This window comes from Leopardus geoffroyi, chromosome B1 (assembly GCF_018350155.1).
Source record: "Leopardus geoffroyi isolate Oge1 chromosome B1, O.geoffroyi_Oge1_pat1.0, whole genome shotgun sequence".
NCBI classification, from domain to species: Eukaryota; Metazoa; Chordata; class Mammalia; order Carnivora; family Felidae; genus Leopardus; species Leopardus geoffroyi.
In genome coordinates, this window is record NC_059327.1 from 84,103,625 (window position 1) to 84,123,758 (window position 20,134).

The 20,134-nt window shown below is 37.3% G+C and overlaps 1 protein-coding gene across 12 annotated transcripts in view; it reads left to right on the forward strand.

The window, feature by feature from the left end:
- The window catches only part of INPP4B (inositol polyphosphate-4-phosphatase type II B), a 778,265-nt gene that overhangs the window by 555,288 nt on the left and 202,843 nt on the right, over positions 1 to 20,134 (forward strand). For all 12 annotated transcript variants that reach the window (XM_045466827.1, XM_045466836.1, XM_045466862.1 and 9 more), the window contains 2 exons: positions 4,547 to 4,658; positions 14,174 to 14,246. In XM_045466827.1, coding sequence (XP_045322783.1) covers positions 4,547 to 4,658; positions 14,174 to 14,246 — 185 coding nt within the window. The remainder of the gene's footprint in view (positions 1 to 4,546; positions 4,659 to 14,173; positions 14,247 to 20,134) is intronic.

Here is a 20,134-nt window from a genome sequence, read left to right on the forward strand (position 1 = left end):
AGTTGATGATGGGCAACCAAAACCTCTGAAGGCGAAGCTGTGAAAAGTGAAACCAAGGATAAGAGGGACTACTATATTTGCTGAATTTAACTAAGAACTTTGATGTTGTGATCAAAATACTTTATCGGCCATGAACTATTCATCTTTTACTTCTCTTACAGCTTTCAGCATTAAACAGTGGTAATGACCTGTCAAGTGACTGAAATGGCAGTTTTTTGTTGTTGTTGTTCATGTAGATTGAGATAGTTATTTATTACTGCAGCCTGTTCTTATTGCCATATAAATTGCTAGCAAAGTGTGTAAAGATCACTTTTGTTTCTTAGCTCAGTCAAATTTGTATCCTTGTAAAAATGCCAAGATGCTGTGCTGTAAAGGCAGTAAAATATGTATGTATGCATTGGATATTATAAGAAAAACTAGCCCTTTTATTTGACTCCAAGCGTTAAGGTATTTGCCAGGTTTCTCATGACTTTGGCTTCTTTGGTTTGTTTTTGGGGAAGGTAAGATGGGAAGGTGGGAAGTGAGGGGAGGCTAGAATGTACCTGCTATTTTCCCCAAGGCTGTATCAGCCCGTGATGGCCTATGGTGCCGTGATAGAATCATATGATGCAATCACAGGGGTGACCAGAGCACTGGGCTTGAGTGCTGGTATTAGAGAATAGCTATTAGAGACCAACTTTTTGTTTTGCAGCGGAGAAAACTGAAATCCAGAGAGCTGAAGTGATGTCTCATTGGTCACATAGCTAGTTAGCAGTTGAACTGCAAGTAATACTTGGATTTCTTGGTTCCTAGCCCAGACATGTCTTCTATATATCTTCCATGCAGATACAGTGATTTCCGCTAGATAAAATTCAGTAGAATTTTGGTGATAAATAATAGTTAAGCTATTATTACTAGTCTCCTGAACCTGATGGGTGATAAAGTGAAAGCATAATTAAACATTTAATAATGAATGTTTTTTCTAAATGTGTAGGAAATCACCTTTGAAGTAGCCTTTGGAAACATGAAATAGATATTTCAATCATGACTCCCCTGATTGAAGAGAAGTGTTGAATACCCATACTCTGTGTGTGTTAAATTGTTGCAGAATAAATAGAAAACACCTTCTACCTTTTATGTTCTAGTTCATCGACAGGGTGAACCATACTTTAGGTGTCTTGGATTCAGCTCTTTAGTTTATAATTTGGATGCCCCATTCTTTGTCGTCCACAAATCTCAGATGAAGAGACTTGCTTTAGAGTAGTTAGAGCTCCCTGTCCAAAATTGTTTTTGGAAAAAAAAAAGATTTTAGAATCATTCTAGAGTCCCTAGATTGAGAAAGCTCCTTGCTTTGATTCTAATCTGGGACTATTTGGAAGCCTATAGGAGATAAAATGAAGTAGGAAACCCTGAAGGCATTAAAATTCTTTAAAAAGTAGCCAGATAATTGTTTTAAAGGGAATAGAGAGAGCTATAGTTCAGAAGCTTACTCTCATAGTACATCGCTTATTCATTCACTTTTGCACTTTGGAAGGTTCAGCCGCATTGTAATTAGTTATAAACCTGTGTTCTTTGAGCTACTAAGAGTGTAAGCTTCATAATATCATCTGTTAATTCTAATTCTTTGCATCTCTGGTGAGCACTCAATCACTGTTGAAATGCATGTGCCATGGGATCCTGTAATCTCTTACTATAGTCTTAGCTGCCTATTTTAGTAACATTCCTGAAGAGGATCGAATTAAATATGGTACATTAACGACATCACAGTCTATTCCTGCTACTGCTGTGGCTACTCTTACAACTGCTGCTGGTACTACCACTACAGTTACTTCTACGACTATTCCTGCCACTGCTCTACTACTAGGACAAAGAGGAGGGCTGGCAGGAAAGAGCATTCATCTCATAGAAGGCATTGTGCTGAGCACTTGACATAAATCATGCCACAATTTAATCCTTACAAGAAAATTCTCAGTCTCCATTTTACAAAGTGTCATGAGGTTAAGTTCTTTGCCCAGGTCATGCAGCTAGCAGGTAGCTCAAAACTCCTGCTTTCACACCTTTAACAACTATGGCATATATTGTTTTATAACTCAGTCCTGCGGTGAGGGGTGGGGGTGTGAAAAATCTACCCTCGGCTTCAAATAATTATGGTATTATTTGGTTTAGTGCATTGAAAAAATGTAGACAGTAACACATAGGCTTTGCATTCCTAGAAATTCAGCTAGCTCAATTTGCTCAAGCAAAACATTTCTAAACAACTCCTATGTGAAGAAAAAGATGTCTGTAACTGTTATTGATGATCCACTTGGGGGAAAAAGAACCTGCAAACCTCTAGAAAAAGCTGAGTAGTGCCAATGAAAGCTCTTATTAAACTCTTTAATTAATAACTATCAGTACTGAATAACTGTGCAGAGTTAAGTCACATCATGATTTATGACAAGTTAGTATGTCATTTTCAAGTGGGAAAATGGTATAATGAATTTTTTAAAACTATCCCAGAATTGGAGCTGATGCAGTTTTTCACAAATCATAGATTATAATGCCATCCATATATGTATCTTCTTTATGATGAATGTTTAAAGTTTCTGTATTAAAATTTCAAATAATTGAGTCAATATGATTTCCACTGATTTTAAAGTCACCAAAAAGCATTTTATTTCATATGTTACTAAGAAATCTTAATACACCACTTAACAAGTAAAACACTTTTCTTTATGTACACATTTTTATTTTATTACATTATGACATTGGGTATGCATTTGTCACCAGAATTTTACTCTTTCAATTTTCTTAGAAACATACTTCAAAGGGTATACTTTATTATTTTTGTTTTTTGAGAAATACCTACCATGATCTAGTAACATAATTGGGTTTCATTTTCACCTAACACATTCATTATTTTAATTAGCATTTTGCTAAACTACTTTATAAAAATGTTCCTAATCCTCTTTTCTGACTTCTTTAGTAATAATATCATGACACTTGGAAGGAATTGGTTGAAAGAAATACACTATTTGTATCCTAATTAAAGATAAAAACATATTTCAGAAAAAAACATGATGGAAGAATATGAAGCATTGTATTTCTGTTAGTCAGTTAGACCTAGAAAGAAGTTATAGCAAAATGGCATGCCTAGGAGGTGGCTTGCTACCTATTTTCAAAATAAGATTCAAGGGGAAAATATCATTATGTGTCACACTGTTCCAATGGTATGGTGGCACTATTTATTCTATGTCTTTCCTTGTCCAGGAAAAGAAATTAGAGAACCTTAAAGGATGGTGGTTATTAATTTTATTTTTATCTTTCATTATTGTTAATCAGAAAATTCATTGAAGACATTAATGATGGCAAAAATCTTTAATAAAATTATCATCATCATTAAATAGAGAAGTTTTTCAGTGACCAACAGACTTGAAGGAGCTAGAAACCTGGATTTCTCGTTTTGCCATTTTGTTACCTTAATGTTTATTTATTTTTGAGAGAGAAAGAGACAGAGTATGAGCTGGAGAAGGGCAGAGAGAGAGGGAGACACAGAATCCCAATCAGGCTCCAGGCTCTGAGCTGTCAGCACAGAGGCAGACACGGGGCTCAAACCCACAAACTGTGAGATCATGACCTGAGCTGAAGTCTGGCACTTAACTGACTGAGCCACCCATGCACCCCGCCATTCTGTTACCTTAGATAAGACTTTTCATCTTTCTGAGTCTCTGATTCTTTATTTGATTAAGTTATAGGTTGCACTAAATTATCTCTAACGTTAATTTCTGTTCTGCATGTACCTTAAATTTCTTCTGTTTACTGGAAGAGAATCTCCTTTACCTCGTCTCTTAGAAAGAAAAATGAAGGGCTCCTGGGTGGCTCAGTCGGTTAAGTGTCCGACTTCGGCTCAGGTCATCATCTCACAGTCTGTGGGTTCAAGCCCCACGTCTGGCTCTGTGCTGACAGCTCAGAGCCTGGAGCCCTGCTTGGGATTCTGTGTCTCCCTCTCTCTCTGCCCCTCCCCCACTTATATTGTGTCTGTCTCTGTTTCTCTCTCAAAAATAAACATTAAAAATAATTTTAAAAAAAAAGAAAAATTATGTTAGGGAGAAGGCACAGAATCAGATTTTGTGACCAGTGGTCCAATCAGAGAGGAATATAAGGATGTTTATACTCTCTTCTATTTTATTCAGCTGTTATCTCTATAACAGATTTGCACAACATTCCATGCAGTTGGCATAGAGGAGCCATGGTTTCTGCTGTTGTGGGGGATGTGGTGTTGCCAAGCAGGACACCAATCCATGATATTTGTGTCTACTCCTAAGAGCCGGGAGGAGGTGTCCCCTTCATGAGGTAGCTTTTGACTGTCCATGTACTTACCTCTTAAGTTTGTGGTTAACTTTTTTTTAAAATTAAAAATAATACCAACACTATTAACTTGTTTTGATGTTTTTTATGCAGATTTGTTTAATTAAGACCAATGAAGGTAAATAGCAATATTTGTGGTTTTCAGAAACAAACATGTTTGGGCATATTTTAAGGAGAGAGAAGATTCTTACCTTTCCATTTCATTTATTTTTGGTTGCAGAACTTCAGATGGTGGCAAAGTTGTTGGCACCATAGAAGTCAGTGTCGTGAAGATGGGGGAGATTGAGGATGGGGAAGCCGACCACATCACGACAGATGTGCAGGGACAAAAGGTAGGGTCTCAGTCAGCATAATGCACAAATTAAATTAGAAATGATCAGTTTTGCCAGATGCCTGAATTATCAACACGTCTGTGCAGTATGAAATCTCATTATTTAAAGGCAAAATGAGAAGTCAACTCTGGAATGGGAGTGCCAGAAGTATGTTTCATCCACTGAACCAAAGGGTCTGTTTGCATGGAACTATGCAAAGCCATGCACCGTTCAGAAACACCTTCTTCTTCGCCCTGGCTCCTGTGTTGACACTGCCTCCTCTCAATTGGAACAAAAATATTGATCACTGTTGCATTCTGCCCTAATTAACCCTAAGCAAAATGCACAGAAGATTCTGGGAGGGCTATCGCCAAAAGTAACCACTTCTCTTCTCTCAAAACCCTCTTTAGAAAGAGACGCAAGTTGAATTTAGATTTCATCTTTATGTGAAGGAGAGCAGATTTGATAATGTTGTGCCTGATGAAATTGCAGAGAGAGAAGTAGAAATAGCATAAAATGGAAGGGGCAGCTTTGGAGGAGGGGCAATGGCAGCTAGAGGTGAAGCAGCTTCCTTGAAGCTGAGGATAAAGGTCCCCAGTGCATATCAATAGGTGTCCAGGATTTTTACTTTCTTTTATCTAAGAAAGAGAAATTTAATATAAGAATTAACTTAAATTCCTGTCTTAGGAATGCAATTGCCTACTTTATTGAGACACAGTGGATAGACTTACAAACTGCCTTTTTTTCCAGGAAAGACTTTGTATATACACTATAATTCCTACCTTTTCATAAATAAGCATTCTCTAATGATAAGACCTATAGTGACTTACTTTCTGGCTTAGTGTCCCTTATCTAGGGGCATATTTGATTTTGGGTGCTGAGGAAACATCTACATGGGAAATGGTGTTTATCTAATACAACGAATTATTAATTTTATAAAAGAAACCCAAGACTGCCCCTCAAAAGAATATTATTCTTGCCCTAGAATGAGCTTGGGTCTTACCTGCTGCAGCAAGCCTTGTGCTTCTTTGTTCCCCTACTCTCCCTCAAAACGTATCAAAAATCATGAAAATATTCCAAGGAGGCTCAAAGTTTGAATCCATTTGCCTGACAATGTGAGGGCTGTTGTGAGTTTTGCAGCAGATTCTCTTAAGATCTGTGTGTTCAGAACCCCAGTTGTGGCTCTTAGGATGTGTGCACCTGGGACCCCAATTATGGGGTACCTTCATTCAATCCTTGTTTCCTTTAGAGTTCTATATAAAACTTGTGTTAGTCACTACCACATGAACGCTTGTATCAAGATTAAGGAGGAAAGATTTGGAGGCCAAGTGGGAGACTGCGAACAGAAAAAGGCAGATAATCATGCCTCGTCCTGTGGCAGTATGCCAGGAGACCAGTAGCAGAAACACTTCCTGTTTCAAAGGAGTACTACTTTGCCTGCTCCAAGCTAATAATAGATTATTATTAGATTAATAGATTAATAGATTAATAGATTATTAGCTACCTCTCTAGTTTTCTCAAAGCTTGCCCACCCCGACTCCTTTCCTGGATTGCTATTATGAGGTAGTACAAATTGAATCATACTCTTCTCATAAACGGAGAACTAGGTACCCAGGAATACACCTCCCCAAAGCCCCACATAATGTTTCTGACTTAGTAATGTGAACTTGAAAAGACTTAACTGCACTGTTCTGGAAATAGGAGGTGGCAGTGTCAGCATGCACCATGTACAAGTCATAAGTTGACTAAAATGATAAATGTGCTAATCATTGTTGGCATTAGTTCTGTCCTGTCTGGGTTCTTAGTAAACATTGACCTTTCATGCATTTTTAATAAAGTTACTATAAATGTTGTTGGCAATACTTCAGAATACTCATGGTTCAGTGAAAAACATGTAGTAATGTCCACTAGGTATGACATTTAGAATTACGTGGAAATAACTTTATCTCAGTGGCTTACAAAGCATGATCAGAATTTTCTGGGATGTTTGTTAGAAATGCAAATGCAGGGACTCTTTTTGCAGATATGCTAAATCCAAATCTGTATGAAGTGTATTAACACAGTCCACGAATGGTGACTTAAGTCCTGAATGACTAAAACATGTGAAAAGACAAAGTAACTGAAATAGATGTTATCTCTAAAACAACATCCCCCTCCTTACTTTGTGTGAATGGTGGAGAATGAAGTAAAACTAGCAGGACCAGAATTTTGTGGGTGAGTGACACAGGTTATCTCTCATGTATATTGAAATAGATAATAAATAGGGGCGCCTGGGTGGCGCAGTCGGTTAGGCGTCCGACTTCAGCCAGGTCATGATCTCGCGGTCCATGAGTTCGAGCCCCACATCAGGCTCTGGGTTGATGGCTCGGAGCCTGGAGCCTGTTTCCAATTCTGTGTCTCCCTCTCTCTCTGCCCCTCCCCCGTTCATGCTCTGTCTCTCTCTGTCCCAAAAATAAATAAAACGTTGAAAAAAAAATTAAAAAAAAAAAAAAGAAATAGATAATAGATTAACCCCTGTTTTATCAGCATGGGCTTCCATAATAAAATACTACACACTGAACAGCTTAAACAACAAAGATTTATTTTATCACAGCTCTGGAGGCTAGGAAGTCCCAGGTCAATGTGCCAGCTGACTTAGTTCTTGGTGAGAGCTCTCTTCCAGGCTTACAGACTTCTTGCTGTGTCCTCACATGGCCTTTCCTTGGCACATGTACACAGAGACAACGAGCTCTGGTGTCTCGTCTTATAAGGACACCAGCCCTATAGGATTAGAGCCCCCACCCTTATCATCTTACCTAACTTTAATTACCTCTATAAAGGCTGTCTCCAAATACAGTTCCATTGGGTGTTGGGCTTCAACATAATGAATTTTGGGGAACAATCCAGTTCATAACAATATCCCTGACATAAAACTACATTTGAATCTTTAATCTCATATAACCTCCAGAGCATGAAATACAGTATAAATGAAAATCCAGACTCTGTCTTCTGCCATTAACTTACTTGTTGCCTCAAATCATATTATTACTTTACAGTTCTCATTAAGCAAAGATCATTCAGAAGGGCATTCACCATATCACACTGTTTCAAACTGTTATTTTTTATGTACATGCATAGTAATAGAAGGCAAAGTGTTAAAATCTCATAGCTAAAGAAGGAAAATTTCACAGAAGAAGTAGTAACAACATTTTACAAAGCTCATATAGCAAGTGGAATATTGCATTAGGTATTCAAATTATTTTTTTTTAATTTTTGGAATCATCTTTGACTCATTTCTTCCTCTCATACTCAAATCCTGTTAGTAAATTCTGTTGACTCTGACTTTTTTTTAAGTTATGTTTTTACACTTATAAGTTTATTACCTTTTTTAAGGTTTATTTATTTTTGAGAGAGAGGGAAAGAGAGAGAGCATGAGTAGAGTAGAGGCCGAAGAGAAAGGGAGAGAGAATCCCAAGCATGCTCCACACTGTCAGCACAGAGCCTGACATGGGGCTTGAATTCACGAACCATGAGATCATGACCTGAACTGAAACCAAGAGTCGGACACTTAACTGACTGAACCACCCAGTCGCTTTGACTTTGACTTTTAAATAAATCCAGAAACGAGTGACTTGTGAGTCCTTCACTCTTACAACATTGTCTGTTACAGACATTTTTACAGTAGTCTCTTAAATGTCCCTTCTTCCTCCTCCCCAACACCCCCATCATCATAGTCTATTCTTAGCAGAACACTTATTAAAATGTAGCACAAAACATGTCATTCCTCCAATGGCTTCTCAACTCCCTGAAAGTGTAAACCTAAACCCTTTCAGTGTGTTGGCCCTCTCAGTGTGATGGTTCACCTCATCCTCTACTTCTCTTCCTTGCTTACTTTGATCCAGCCTCATTAGCTTCTTGGCTGTTCATTACACGTTCCAGGTAATGAAGGACCTTTCCAACTCAGGTCCTTCACCTTGGTTTTCAGTCTACCTTTGTAGTTTTTTTCCCCAGGTAACTATATACTTCATTCCCTCATTTCCTTCTGGTTTTTTTTTGTTGTTGTTTTGTTTTGTTTTTTGCAAAATGTCACCTTCTCATTCTGCCTTCTCTGCCCTATATCCAAAATTTCCATGCCTACCTGAAACTTTCTATCTCCTTTGTCTGCATTATTTTTTGTCCCTTGTACTTACCACTGTCCAGTGTCATATATATTTTATTTGTCTCATCTATTGTCTATTTCCCTCACTAGAATTAAACTTCATGAGAGAAAGGCTTTTGTCTATTGTGTTCTTTCCTTTACCCTAGAACCTAGAACAGAGCCTGGCACAGGGAAAGTGAGTGAATAAAGTAAATGAAGTCATTTTTACCTTGAAGAAATAAAATCCAAAATTGTCTCCCTAGAAGTGATAATATTTATCTATATATAATGCTGTGTACAAACTGATCAGTCCATAAATAAAGACTGGAGTGAGAATGCAGTAAAGAGTGTAGAATTTTGAAGGAAAGAGGAAGAAACTTTTCAAGAACAACCTTTGAATTAAATAGTCAAGGAAAAAATATGCTACTAGGGAAAGGAGAATGAGGAACCAAAAGCATCAAATCAGGTAATAGATGAGAAAACCCCATGTAAGTAACAGCCAATAGGATCAAGTGAGACTTCCATAGCCCTCCTCTTTGTCCTGCCCACCCTCCCAGGGGCCTTGGCTTCTTGTCAGGACAGGATTGTTAACAGGCATCCTCCAGTGGGGCTTTGCTGGGGCTGAGATCACCTCCTGCCTTGTCTCCCCCTTTTGTGTAACATCTGTATTATATTTGAATGTGGCATACTACAAATGATCAAAGTAGTGGTGATTTCTATGAAAGGAGAGAAAAGCCTTACTTATTTATGACAGTGACAGAGATGAAACAAATGGAGTAATAATACATCTTCTTTTTACTACGAGCTTCGTCTGACTCATATTTTGGTGACTTGCTGCTCTCCTCAGGCTATTTCCCCCCCATATTTTGAAGTGGTGTTTTAACAAGATATTCATTAGCCACGGTCAGGGAAAGTGTAGACTCCTTGGATAGCTAAGGACCATCTCAAAAGGCTCCATCCCTTTATTTTTCCCAAATATACAATTGAGAATAATATAACTGACTTAACTTACCTTATAAGATATTTGCAGACATATAATAGTCATCGTTCATTTATCAAAAAAAATACTGCCTTCTATGTCCTAGGCATTCTACTAGGCTCTGGATATTCAGCAATGAGACAAATAGACACAGATGCTGCCTTCCAGGGAAGTGAACAATCACAAAATAAACAAGTCATATAGTGTTGATCAGATGGTACTATACGCTAAAAAAAAAAAAAATAAGGGTACAAGGACTAGGGAATGTTGGCTGTGGCCATTTTATTTTGGATGATCATGGATAAACTCACTGTTAATGTGATATCTGATCTGAAACATGCAGGAAATGAGGGAACAAGATGTGGATATCTGAGAGGAACAAGAATTCTAGTTAGAGTGAACAGCAAGAGCAAAAGCCCTGAGGTGGCCGTGTGCCTGTGATATTAAAAGACCAGTGAGGGGGCGCCTGGGTGGCGCAGTCGGTTAAGCGTCCGACTTCAGCCAGGTCACGATCTCGCGGTCCGTGAGTTCGAGCCCCGCGTTGGGCTCTGGGCTGATGACTCGGAGCCTGGAGCCTGTTTCGGATTCTGTGTCTCCCTCTCTCTCTGCCCCTCCCCCGTTCATGCTCTGTCTCTCTCTGTCCCAAAAATAAATAAACGTTGAAAAAAAAAATTAAAAAAAAAAAAAAAAGACCAGTGAGGAGGCCAGTGTGACTGGAATTGGGGGTTGAAGAAGAGAGTGATAGGAGTTGAGGATGAGGTCCACAGGCAGGGGAAACAGACTGTATGCTCCCTTATAGGTCATTAGACTCTGAACTAGATACAAATACAGTTGAGAATTTTTGAATATATATACAAAATGTTATGATTGTTTGTGTTGAGTATGGCCTGAAAAGAAGGAAGGGCAGAAGAATGGAGCCTGTTGGTTGCAAAGAACCAATGGTACAAATGAAGATGGGTTGAATCAGGGTGGTATTGATAGAGAAAGTGAAATGTGGCCAGACTGTAGGTACAAAGGAAAGTCAAAAGAACAGAATTACCATTTTTAGTGATGAGGAAAAGTGAGAGGAGCAGGTGCAGGAGCACCAGAGATCTTGAGATGTTAACTTTGCAATTCCTCTTAGACATCCAAGTGTAAATATATGAAGGCAGTTGGAGGTTTGAGTCTAGAATTCTTGTGAGATATCCAAGCTAGAATTATTGTTTGCAAGTAATTATAGTATCTGAATGGTATTATACACTCTTAAAATTTGAATTTATGTGGATTTTATCTGTTGATAGTTACTGTATTAGAGATTTTGCTGACTTATATCTACATTTATCATGTTAGAAATTCAAACAAGAAATGTTTAAAACAGAAGAGTACACAAGCCCACATACCATTAGCTGTCAAATGATTATGTAATAGGGCCTCTAGGAAATTCCACCATATGCTTATAAGAGAAAGAGAGAGGTAGACAAATAGTGTTTTAGTGTTATAATGAAAATGACTTTGTCTTCCCCCTGTGCTAGATGCTGCAGAGGATGCAAAGACAAAGTTATCAGGCACTCCAGGAGATTCCAGACCAAACTTAGACAACCATGATTTAAGGAATAAACAAACTAACAAATGTGAAAGTGCTTAGCCAAGAGTCTGGTCTTTGCGTCTTTCATGATCATTGTCCTTACAGTTTGGTTAACTTTCTAGCCCAATGCATGGCAAATTGGTTTGTTAGTTGATATTCAAAATCATTAAGCTCCAAGAATTTTATATATCTTATGTTTCTTCTTCTTGGCTATACTTACCAGTAGATGACATTTTTAAAAGCACTCATCAAAATCACTAGGCTTATGGTGCTATGGTGGTACAAAAGGCATGTGGTGTTTGTTATTCCTGCTCAGAATCACAAATATGAAGTCATTACATTGAGAGCACCTACCGTGTAAGTGCATAACACTGCAAAAATCCATCATAATGATAGCAATAAACAGTATACATAGCTGGAGCCTCCTTAAGCACAGAGTCCACATCATTTTAATCTTTGCATTCTCTGTAATACCTAGCACAGTGGAAAAATGATTCTAGGGTCAGCTGTAAAATACTAAATAAAATGGCCTGGGGAAATAAGAAATGTGGTTCTTGGCTTCAAAAACTCACAACTTAAATAATGGCACAGATAGTACACTCAGGAAACAATTGAAGAAAATAATTACTGAGTCCAAATATAAAAACATTTATCAATTTAGTAAATACTTGTTGGATATTTCCTGTTATGTTCCCAGGATTTAAATTTTGAGAGCATTCTGAATAGTAAAGCTTTAAAATACAATAAAAGTTGCAAAATAAGAATGTTATGAGGCTAAAATTATCCTAAGTACCTGCCTTCCAGTGTAGATGGAAGATGCAGATGTATGAAAGTTATATGTCTGTATCCATTTGGTAAAATAATATAGGCCTTCTGTTAGGAAACAGAAAGTTGGTTTTGATTATGAAGAGGCACAGCTCTCTCCATGTAGAGAAGCAGCTTCTCAAGATAATAGCCTGATCCCTATGAATTATGGACTTCTTTACTAAAAGAGTTTAATCCAAACTATTCGTATAAATTATATTGTAGATGATAATCCTTTTTTGGAAAGGAGGATGGCTAATAGCTATTTACCTAGTTATTATGTGGAAGGATATCATGGACAAATCATGAAAGAATTTGAATACGAGTATGAGATATTGGATTTGATTGGATAGTAAATAACCATTATACATTTTCAAGCAGAGCACTGGTATGATGAATATAATGTTTATGAAAGATTATTTTAACAGCCCTATATAGGCTGCAAAGAGTAGAAGAAATATTGGAAGTAAGAGAAATAAAGAATTTTAAGTATGTTCAAGCATCATTGCACATTGCTCTAGTGATTTGGGAAGTGCATTTCCTAAATAGCTATGGATTAAAGAAAGGATCACCTTTGAGTTCTGGTTTGGTCAGGAAAATGATTTAGAGAACATCAAATTTTAAGAGCTGTTTGCAGTTATTCATTCTTTCAGTAAACTAGCCCTCAATAGAAGCACCAAAGAAATTATGAGATCACATTTTTCCCCATCAAGACATTTCCTGAGTATGTGATGAATGTTATGATGGGGGAATAAGTAGTGGATTATACAAATATAGACATAACATTTAAATAAATCTTTTAAGTTATTTGTCTTTCTTCTAGAAATGTTTGACAGACATATACGTTCCATCATTAGCAGTGACCTCAGTGGCCATGATTCTCCAAGAGGACCAGTGCCTGGAGAAGGAATGGTGGAGGGAAACAGACAGGAAATAGCCCAAGCAATCTTGATACACCCTCCTAGGTTCTCTTGAGCCCTTGGAGTCTCTTGAGCAAAGCCTGCTTCCCTCAGAACTCACCAAAGAAGTTACTGGTTTCTGAGTTTTCCTTTGTTTTTATTTGCATTTATTTGTTTCTGTGTGATATGTTTGCTCTGAAAATTCACTTTCCTCTTTCCTCAAACTACCACCCCCCTTTTTTTTTGGCTAGCGATAGAAGGGAACTCATTTGAAGAAACAGATGCCAGCGATGCTGGTGTCAGTCTGTGTGACAATAGGTCTCTTATCAACATCATAGGGCCAGAAGAGTTGCTTCCTCTGTTAATTCCAGTTTCATAGAAAGCTGAAGGGGGGTCCCCTCACTTAATGCTACATTGTCTGGGATATCGTTGCCCATGCATGCTTCACTCACGGCAACGTGCTCTTCTGTGTTTCTTCTCTGTCCAGACCAGTGTTGGTTCTGTAAAAGCTCAGGAGCTTAACCTACTAATCATAGATTAATAGACCCATGGTCTCTGGATCAGCTTATTTACAAATTACTTGTTTATAAATCAGCAACATATAAATCAGAGATCAATTTATTTATGATTTTTCCTCATACTTTATGAACAAGTGTTTACATTGTTTTGCCAGAGAGGAAAATCTCCTTTCGCCTTATGTCACTTGATGCTTCATCATATTTTATCTTTTATTTAAAGCTGTCCTTATTTAAAGCTGTCCTTTCAAATCTAGAAAATAATTTGCTTTTTATTGATCCAAAACTATCCCAGGTGACAGAAATATGAAACCATTCTGGTTGTCAAATGTGATTTGCTGTACTCGAAGCAGATTTCTGGCATGTTGGGGACAATCCTTTTCCACTTTTTACTTTCTTTCCTAAGTAGTTTCCAACTAGAACCAAGATGTAGCCTATAATTATGTGATTCAATCATATTATATATACATGTAAATAGGCACAAGTTAAACAGGCCTCATAGTAAAGATAAAGCTGAAAATAGTTTTACAAAAGTGTCTTGTTCAAAACTTTTTGAAACCATGTGCATAGCCTCATGTTTTGCAAACAAAATGGAAGCATTTCATTTCTTGATTTCGTTATTTTCAAATATGTGTTTTTTTCTTTTATTCTTTCCTAGTGTGCACTGGTGTGTGAATGTACAGCCCCAGAAAGTGTGAACGGAAAAGATAACTTACCTTTTTTGAATGCAGGTATGTACCTCAGTTTTGGAAACTGTTATTAGTTTCATATAAACGTAAATTTTAATTTCCCGTGAACTCAATACTGAACGTGGGCAGCATTCACACAGAATCATTTGTGAACACTTAGTAAATGAATTGGTAATCATGAGAAGTAACCATCATCTGTGGAGGAAGGATAGACTTGACAATTCCATAAGAAAGATATAAAAACACTGTGGCTGTATGGCAAAGCAAATTCCTTTTAGCTTTGGATTTGGTATTATCTGAAACAAGACACATTAGAAGACAATAAGCATTAGAAATATGAAGCTCTTATTTAGTTTGACTTTCTAAGTCTAGAGTTCAAATAAAAGTTGTTAAAACAGTAGATATATGGGTTAAGTAGGAAAAATTCATATACACATTTGTACATTCCTGGGGTATATATGTATATAATGTGTTACTTACAGTAATATATTTGAATTTCAACAAGACACTAAACCATGTGTTAAATGATAACCTTGTGAATAAAACTGAGACTTATAGGACCAGTTAAAATTGTGATAATATATATGGTAAATTATGGAACTAATATTTTTATGTTAATGTAAATTATGTTACCATTAATAATAGTAAACAATGACTATTATAGTGACAAGCAGCAGGCTAAATGCCTCATATGTCTTGCCTTCTGACCTGTGCTATGAAAATGGCACTGTCATAATCCTCATTTTACAGATGAGGAAATCGGTCAAGGTCACCTACCTGGCAAATGACAGGTCCAGAATTTAAATCCAGTTTTGATCCCAAGGCCTTTACTCTTAATTAGTAGGCCATGCTATTACCAAAAAGCCATTAATTGACAAGTTGGTGTAACAATAGAATAAGCCTTAATATTTTTCTAGCCCTGTCATGTCATACATTTAACCAATGACTTAGATAGCATAATAATCAGCTTAGTGAATGATACCGAATTTCAAAGCTTACTAATATATAACTGCTAAACTATTAGCAACCTTTCGTTGGCAGAAGCCTCTACTAATAGGGAATGGAGAAAGGGAAGGCAACCCTTTTGACTCTGTTTATACTTACAAAGAACTCAAAATAAAATGGAACAATAACAAAAAATCAGTAATTATACTTGCATGGAATGAGGAATTGATTATACCAAAGAAGAGGAGCAACTTCTTAGCCTATGAGCAAACGATATTGTTGTTCATTTCATTTAGGATGTAATATTGGGAGGGATGTGCAATGAGCAGTGAAGAGTCTACCCAGACAGCTAGATCAGCCATGTATGTTAAAAGTACTTTATAAGTTTTCAGGCTGCTTAAAGTATCTAATATATCCTCAAAGCGGCCTCCTCACATTTATTTTCCACCTGAAAATTGACCAAACTTTTAATCCTTTATTTTAATGTATCCACATAATCAATTTAATTTAGTAAATGTCAATTTTGAGAAATAAAATTGAGTGTGGGACATATTAAGTAAATGTCAATTTTAAGAAATAAAATTGAGTGTGGGACATATTAAGTATATATTAAGTGCATGTTAAATACAGTTTGGATGAATCAGGTTATCACCACACTCATCTACATTATAATTATAACTTTTTAGTAATTCACTCATGTGAACCTTGTAGTTTTTTATGCACAGAGAAAGAAATGCCGTTTTAAAATACTGATTGGCTTAATATACATTTCAAGGAGAAAGAGAAAAATGGCTTTCTAAGTAAGAAAATATATTACCTAAGGAAGAAGAGACAGAAGGAACACAGTGAAAAATAAACCTGTACCTCCATATACCTGTGCCATAAAATCTGTAAGGCATGAGTCTTAGAGGCATACTAACTATTCCAGATTACTAGGATACTATTCCTAATGCATCAATTGTTATACGACAAAGGCAACTGACATGGAACTGATGGAGGCAGCTGCTTTCCATAATTTAAATATACTTAGTGGAGTGAAAGATGATTGATTACTGCCTTTCTCCTTTTATGGAGGTGACAGTTTGGGTGGTGATACTCCACTTAGTTCTGATGATATTTCTTTTCTTTCTTTTTTTTTAATGCTTATTTATCTTGAGAGAGAGAGAAAGAGGTTGAGCAGAGGAGGGGCAGAGAGAAAGGGAGAGAGAGAATCCCAAGCAGGCTCCATGCTGTCAGCACAGAGCCTGATGCAGGGCTTAAACTCACAGACCATGAGATCATGACCTGAGCCAAAGTCAAGAGTTGGACGCTTAACCGACTGAGCCACCCAAGTGCTCCTCTAATGATATTTCTCAATGTCCTTAGTCCATGCGATCCAGAGGAACACTCAGAACCTAGGATATTTACCACAAATATTTTCTTCGAGCCTTCTTACAATAGGGAAAGATAAAACTAAATGGGAATCAAATGTTATAAAAGCTAGATTTTTAAAAAGTACTTAAATGCAACTAGGTTCTCTATGTGAAATGTTTCTGCTTAAAATACAAAAGTGCATCATACAGGTATAGAATATGTATGACTTTGGCTTGTGTGTACCTTTGTCTATTGTTCTATTTATTTTTCTATGTAAACTCAGCAAGTTTGGAATTAATCTATTATATTCCCATGTGGTATTTTTTTTTAATCTGTAGGCAAAGAGAGCTACTGACATTTTTTTCAAGTCTTTGTATTAATGTATTATGTGGAACTTGCCAGCCTCAAGTGAGTTATGAAGTACTTATTGAGTGAATGGAAGAGAATGTCATATCTCATAGCAGCTCTTCACTATTCTATTTATATCTCTAGAGGTTTAATTTATAATTCAGGAAATTCACTCATCTATTGTAAGACTAACAAGAAAAAAAGCTCTTCCCCCTAAGTTCTCACCTTTTTCATGCCTTGCTTGCCTTGCAAGGTGAATGTGTATGTTGGGAGTCTGGGGAATGGAGGGCAGAAGGAGAGAAAGGAGGGGGTGGGGGCAGAATTTACAATTCCTTAAGAAAGTTCTGTAAGTACCTTAGCTTTATGGGAAAACAGTCCTTTCAGCAGCTGCATTTACATTCTCTAAAACAAGACACACTAGAAGACACAGTAAGTATTAGAAATATGAAGTTCTTATTTAGTTTGACTCTAATTATGTAGGTCATAACATAAATTTGTTAAAACAGTTATTTGCTTATTCATTTGGTTATTTGCTTATTCATTGAAGCAAAATGGTAGTAAGAAAGCTTAAAACTGCTTGTTGTTGGCGGGGGTAGGGTGGGGAACAGAGAAGTGCAGTTGGGTCTCTCACGTGTCCTGCTAAGTCACACCAACTGAGGGACTTCTCTGCAGCCGAACAATACCAAATATCTCTTGTGGTATTAATATAAGAGCACTGGACAGGCTGTCGGAAGGACTGGTATCAAAGCCTAGATTTGCCCACCAGCACCGTGACCCAAATACACGGGTCAGCCTCTTCGCACATCAGTGCTTTTCTTTTTTCTTTTTTTTTTTTTTTTAACGTTTTATTTATTTTTGAGACAGGGAGAGCCAGAGCATGAACAGGGGAGGGTCAGAGAGAGGGAGACACAGAATCTGAAACAGGCTCCAGGCTCTGAACTGTCAGCACAGAGCCCGACGCGGGGCTCGAACTCACGGACCGTGAGATCATGACCTGAGCCGAAGTCGGCCGCTTAACCGACTGAGCCACCCAGGCGCCCCACATCAGTGCTTTTCAAATGATCACATTAACCAGGACAGTCTTTGACTTCCTTTTCTGGCTCTCACATGTGTGAAGTCAATATAGCATAATTCAGCTATTTATTTCATAAATGCATTTGTTTTAATCAGTTTCATATGGAGTCACATACTAATATTTTGTCATTGTCACAGTTGTCTTTCTCAGAAGTCATTTATATTTAATAAGCCTGACCAAAAATAATACCTTTTTAAAATTCTGTCAGAAAGATAATTCTCTCTATATTCCCAATTCTTCCAGCTCTCCTTGTAAAAGTATAATGCACGTCAGCCCATAGACCCTTCTGTTACTATGCCAAATCTGAGGAACTAATGGGCCCTGTCACAAGGTTTCCTATTTTCTTCACATTTTGAGTGAGTTTTCCCCTGTCAGCAAGCATTAGATCTGATACAGCATCTTCCTTGGTTGAATTCCATACTTCTTGAGTCATGAAATTATCCTTTATATTCTTTAAAGGCCACTTTCATGCTGTAGATTAACGTGTATACTGTCCTTCATATTCATAGAGGGGATATCTGACAGCTGTGATTTCCGTGACTGTGTAAGGTGGAATCTAAACAAAAATGAGGAGACCGGCCATCTCTCCATCCTAAATCCATGCAGTTGCCTTCCTATTCAGAGAATTTATTGGTGTTTTGCATTTCTTGCTTCACAGATGAATCACGCTTTTTCTCAAAATAGGCCACTGTATCTTTTATTCTTTTTCTCAAATTGGGGTTAAGCCATCCACCACTTTGCAGAAGATGCTAGATTATATGCTATTTAAGAAAAAAGAGCATTGCTTATTTATTTCTGTATCTCCAGGGCCAGAACACAATAGAAACTCAATAAATGCTTGTCAGATGGCTGATAGCCAGTGTATCTTATCATCTCAATTTATGCTTCATGTAACAGAAAATGACATTGTTATTCTCTCCATGAGAAAGATGTTTAAATTTAATTATTTAGCTTTTAAATCAAAGAATTTATAACTTTCCTTAAAAATTACTGTCAAATTCTCATTTTTAAGTGTTGTCTGCCTCCAGTCCATACAGCATGTGACTCTTAATCTTGGGGTCATGAGTTTGAGCCCCACGTTGAGTGTAGAGATTACTTTAAAAAAATGTTTTCTGCCTCATATGACACCATAGAATTTATCTGCCTCTCACAATACCACATGAGCCAAATATTGGGGTAATGTTCTCCTCACTAACACTCCCATCCAAAGCAATGCATGACTCACATTATTTTAAGAGATTGTCAAAAATATGTCCCTTTATACTCATTTTGAGTCCTGATGAATTCCAACTGAAAGGCAAATCCCCAGTTTCCCCCTTTATTTTTTTCTGTTTATTCATGAGCTCTGAAATCTACTACCTTGTCAGACTTTAGATGACATCATTTTATATAAACAAAGATATCTCCGTTGTATTTTTTTTTAATTTTTTTTCAACGTTTATTTATTTTTGGGACAGAGAGAGACAGAGCATGAACGGGGGAGGGGCAGAGAGAGGGAGACACAGAATCGGAAACAGGCTCCAGGCTCTGAGCCATCAGCCCAGAGCCTGACGCGGGGCTCGAACTCACGGACCGCGAGATCGTGACCTGGCTGAAGTCGGACGCTTAACCGACTGCGCCACCCAGGCGCCCCATCTCCGTTGTATTTTACCCACACTAGTTTAAATAGATTTTGTCCTTGTATTTGTAACTCTCTAATATGTAAAATTTGGGGCAATTTTGACTTCTAATACTGGCCTTTGATCTTTTATACTTACTCACCAGATTTCTTTGCCCTCTGCTGTTTTAACAAATGGGACAGAGTCCATTAACTTTGCTCTTTGGGAATACCATATATTTTCATTACTGTGTACTAATATATTTAGGATGTTAAGTAGCTTCAATGGAAGAGTGAATTTCATGATCTAATAATCAATGAAATCATGTCTTAGACACCTTTAAATGCTTCAGCTGTCTTCCTGGTATCAGTCCATTACCTCCTCCACTCCCCACCTAGGTAAGCTAGAAGAAAAATGAAGGGAAGAAGATGATAGAGTTAAAAAGCCAACATTTTGTGGACAAATGTGAGGATACCTTTCTCTCAATCACGTTTTTTTTTCATCCTTCATTCTGATGCCTGTGCTCCCTTGAAGTGAGGTTTTCAATTGTATTCTTCACTCTTGCATTTTTCCCTCTCTCTTCACACAGTTGTTGGTGCTCTAACTGTTCT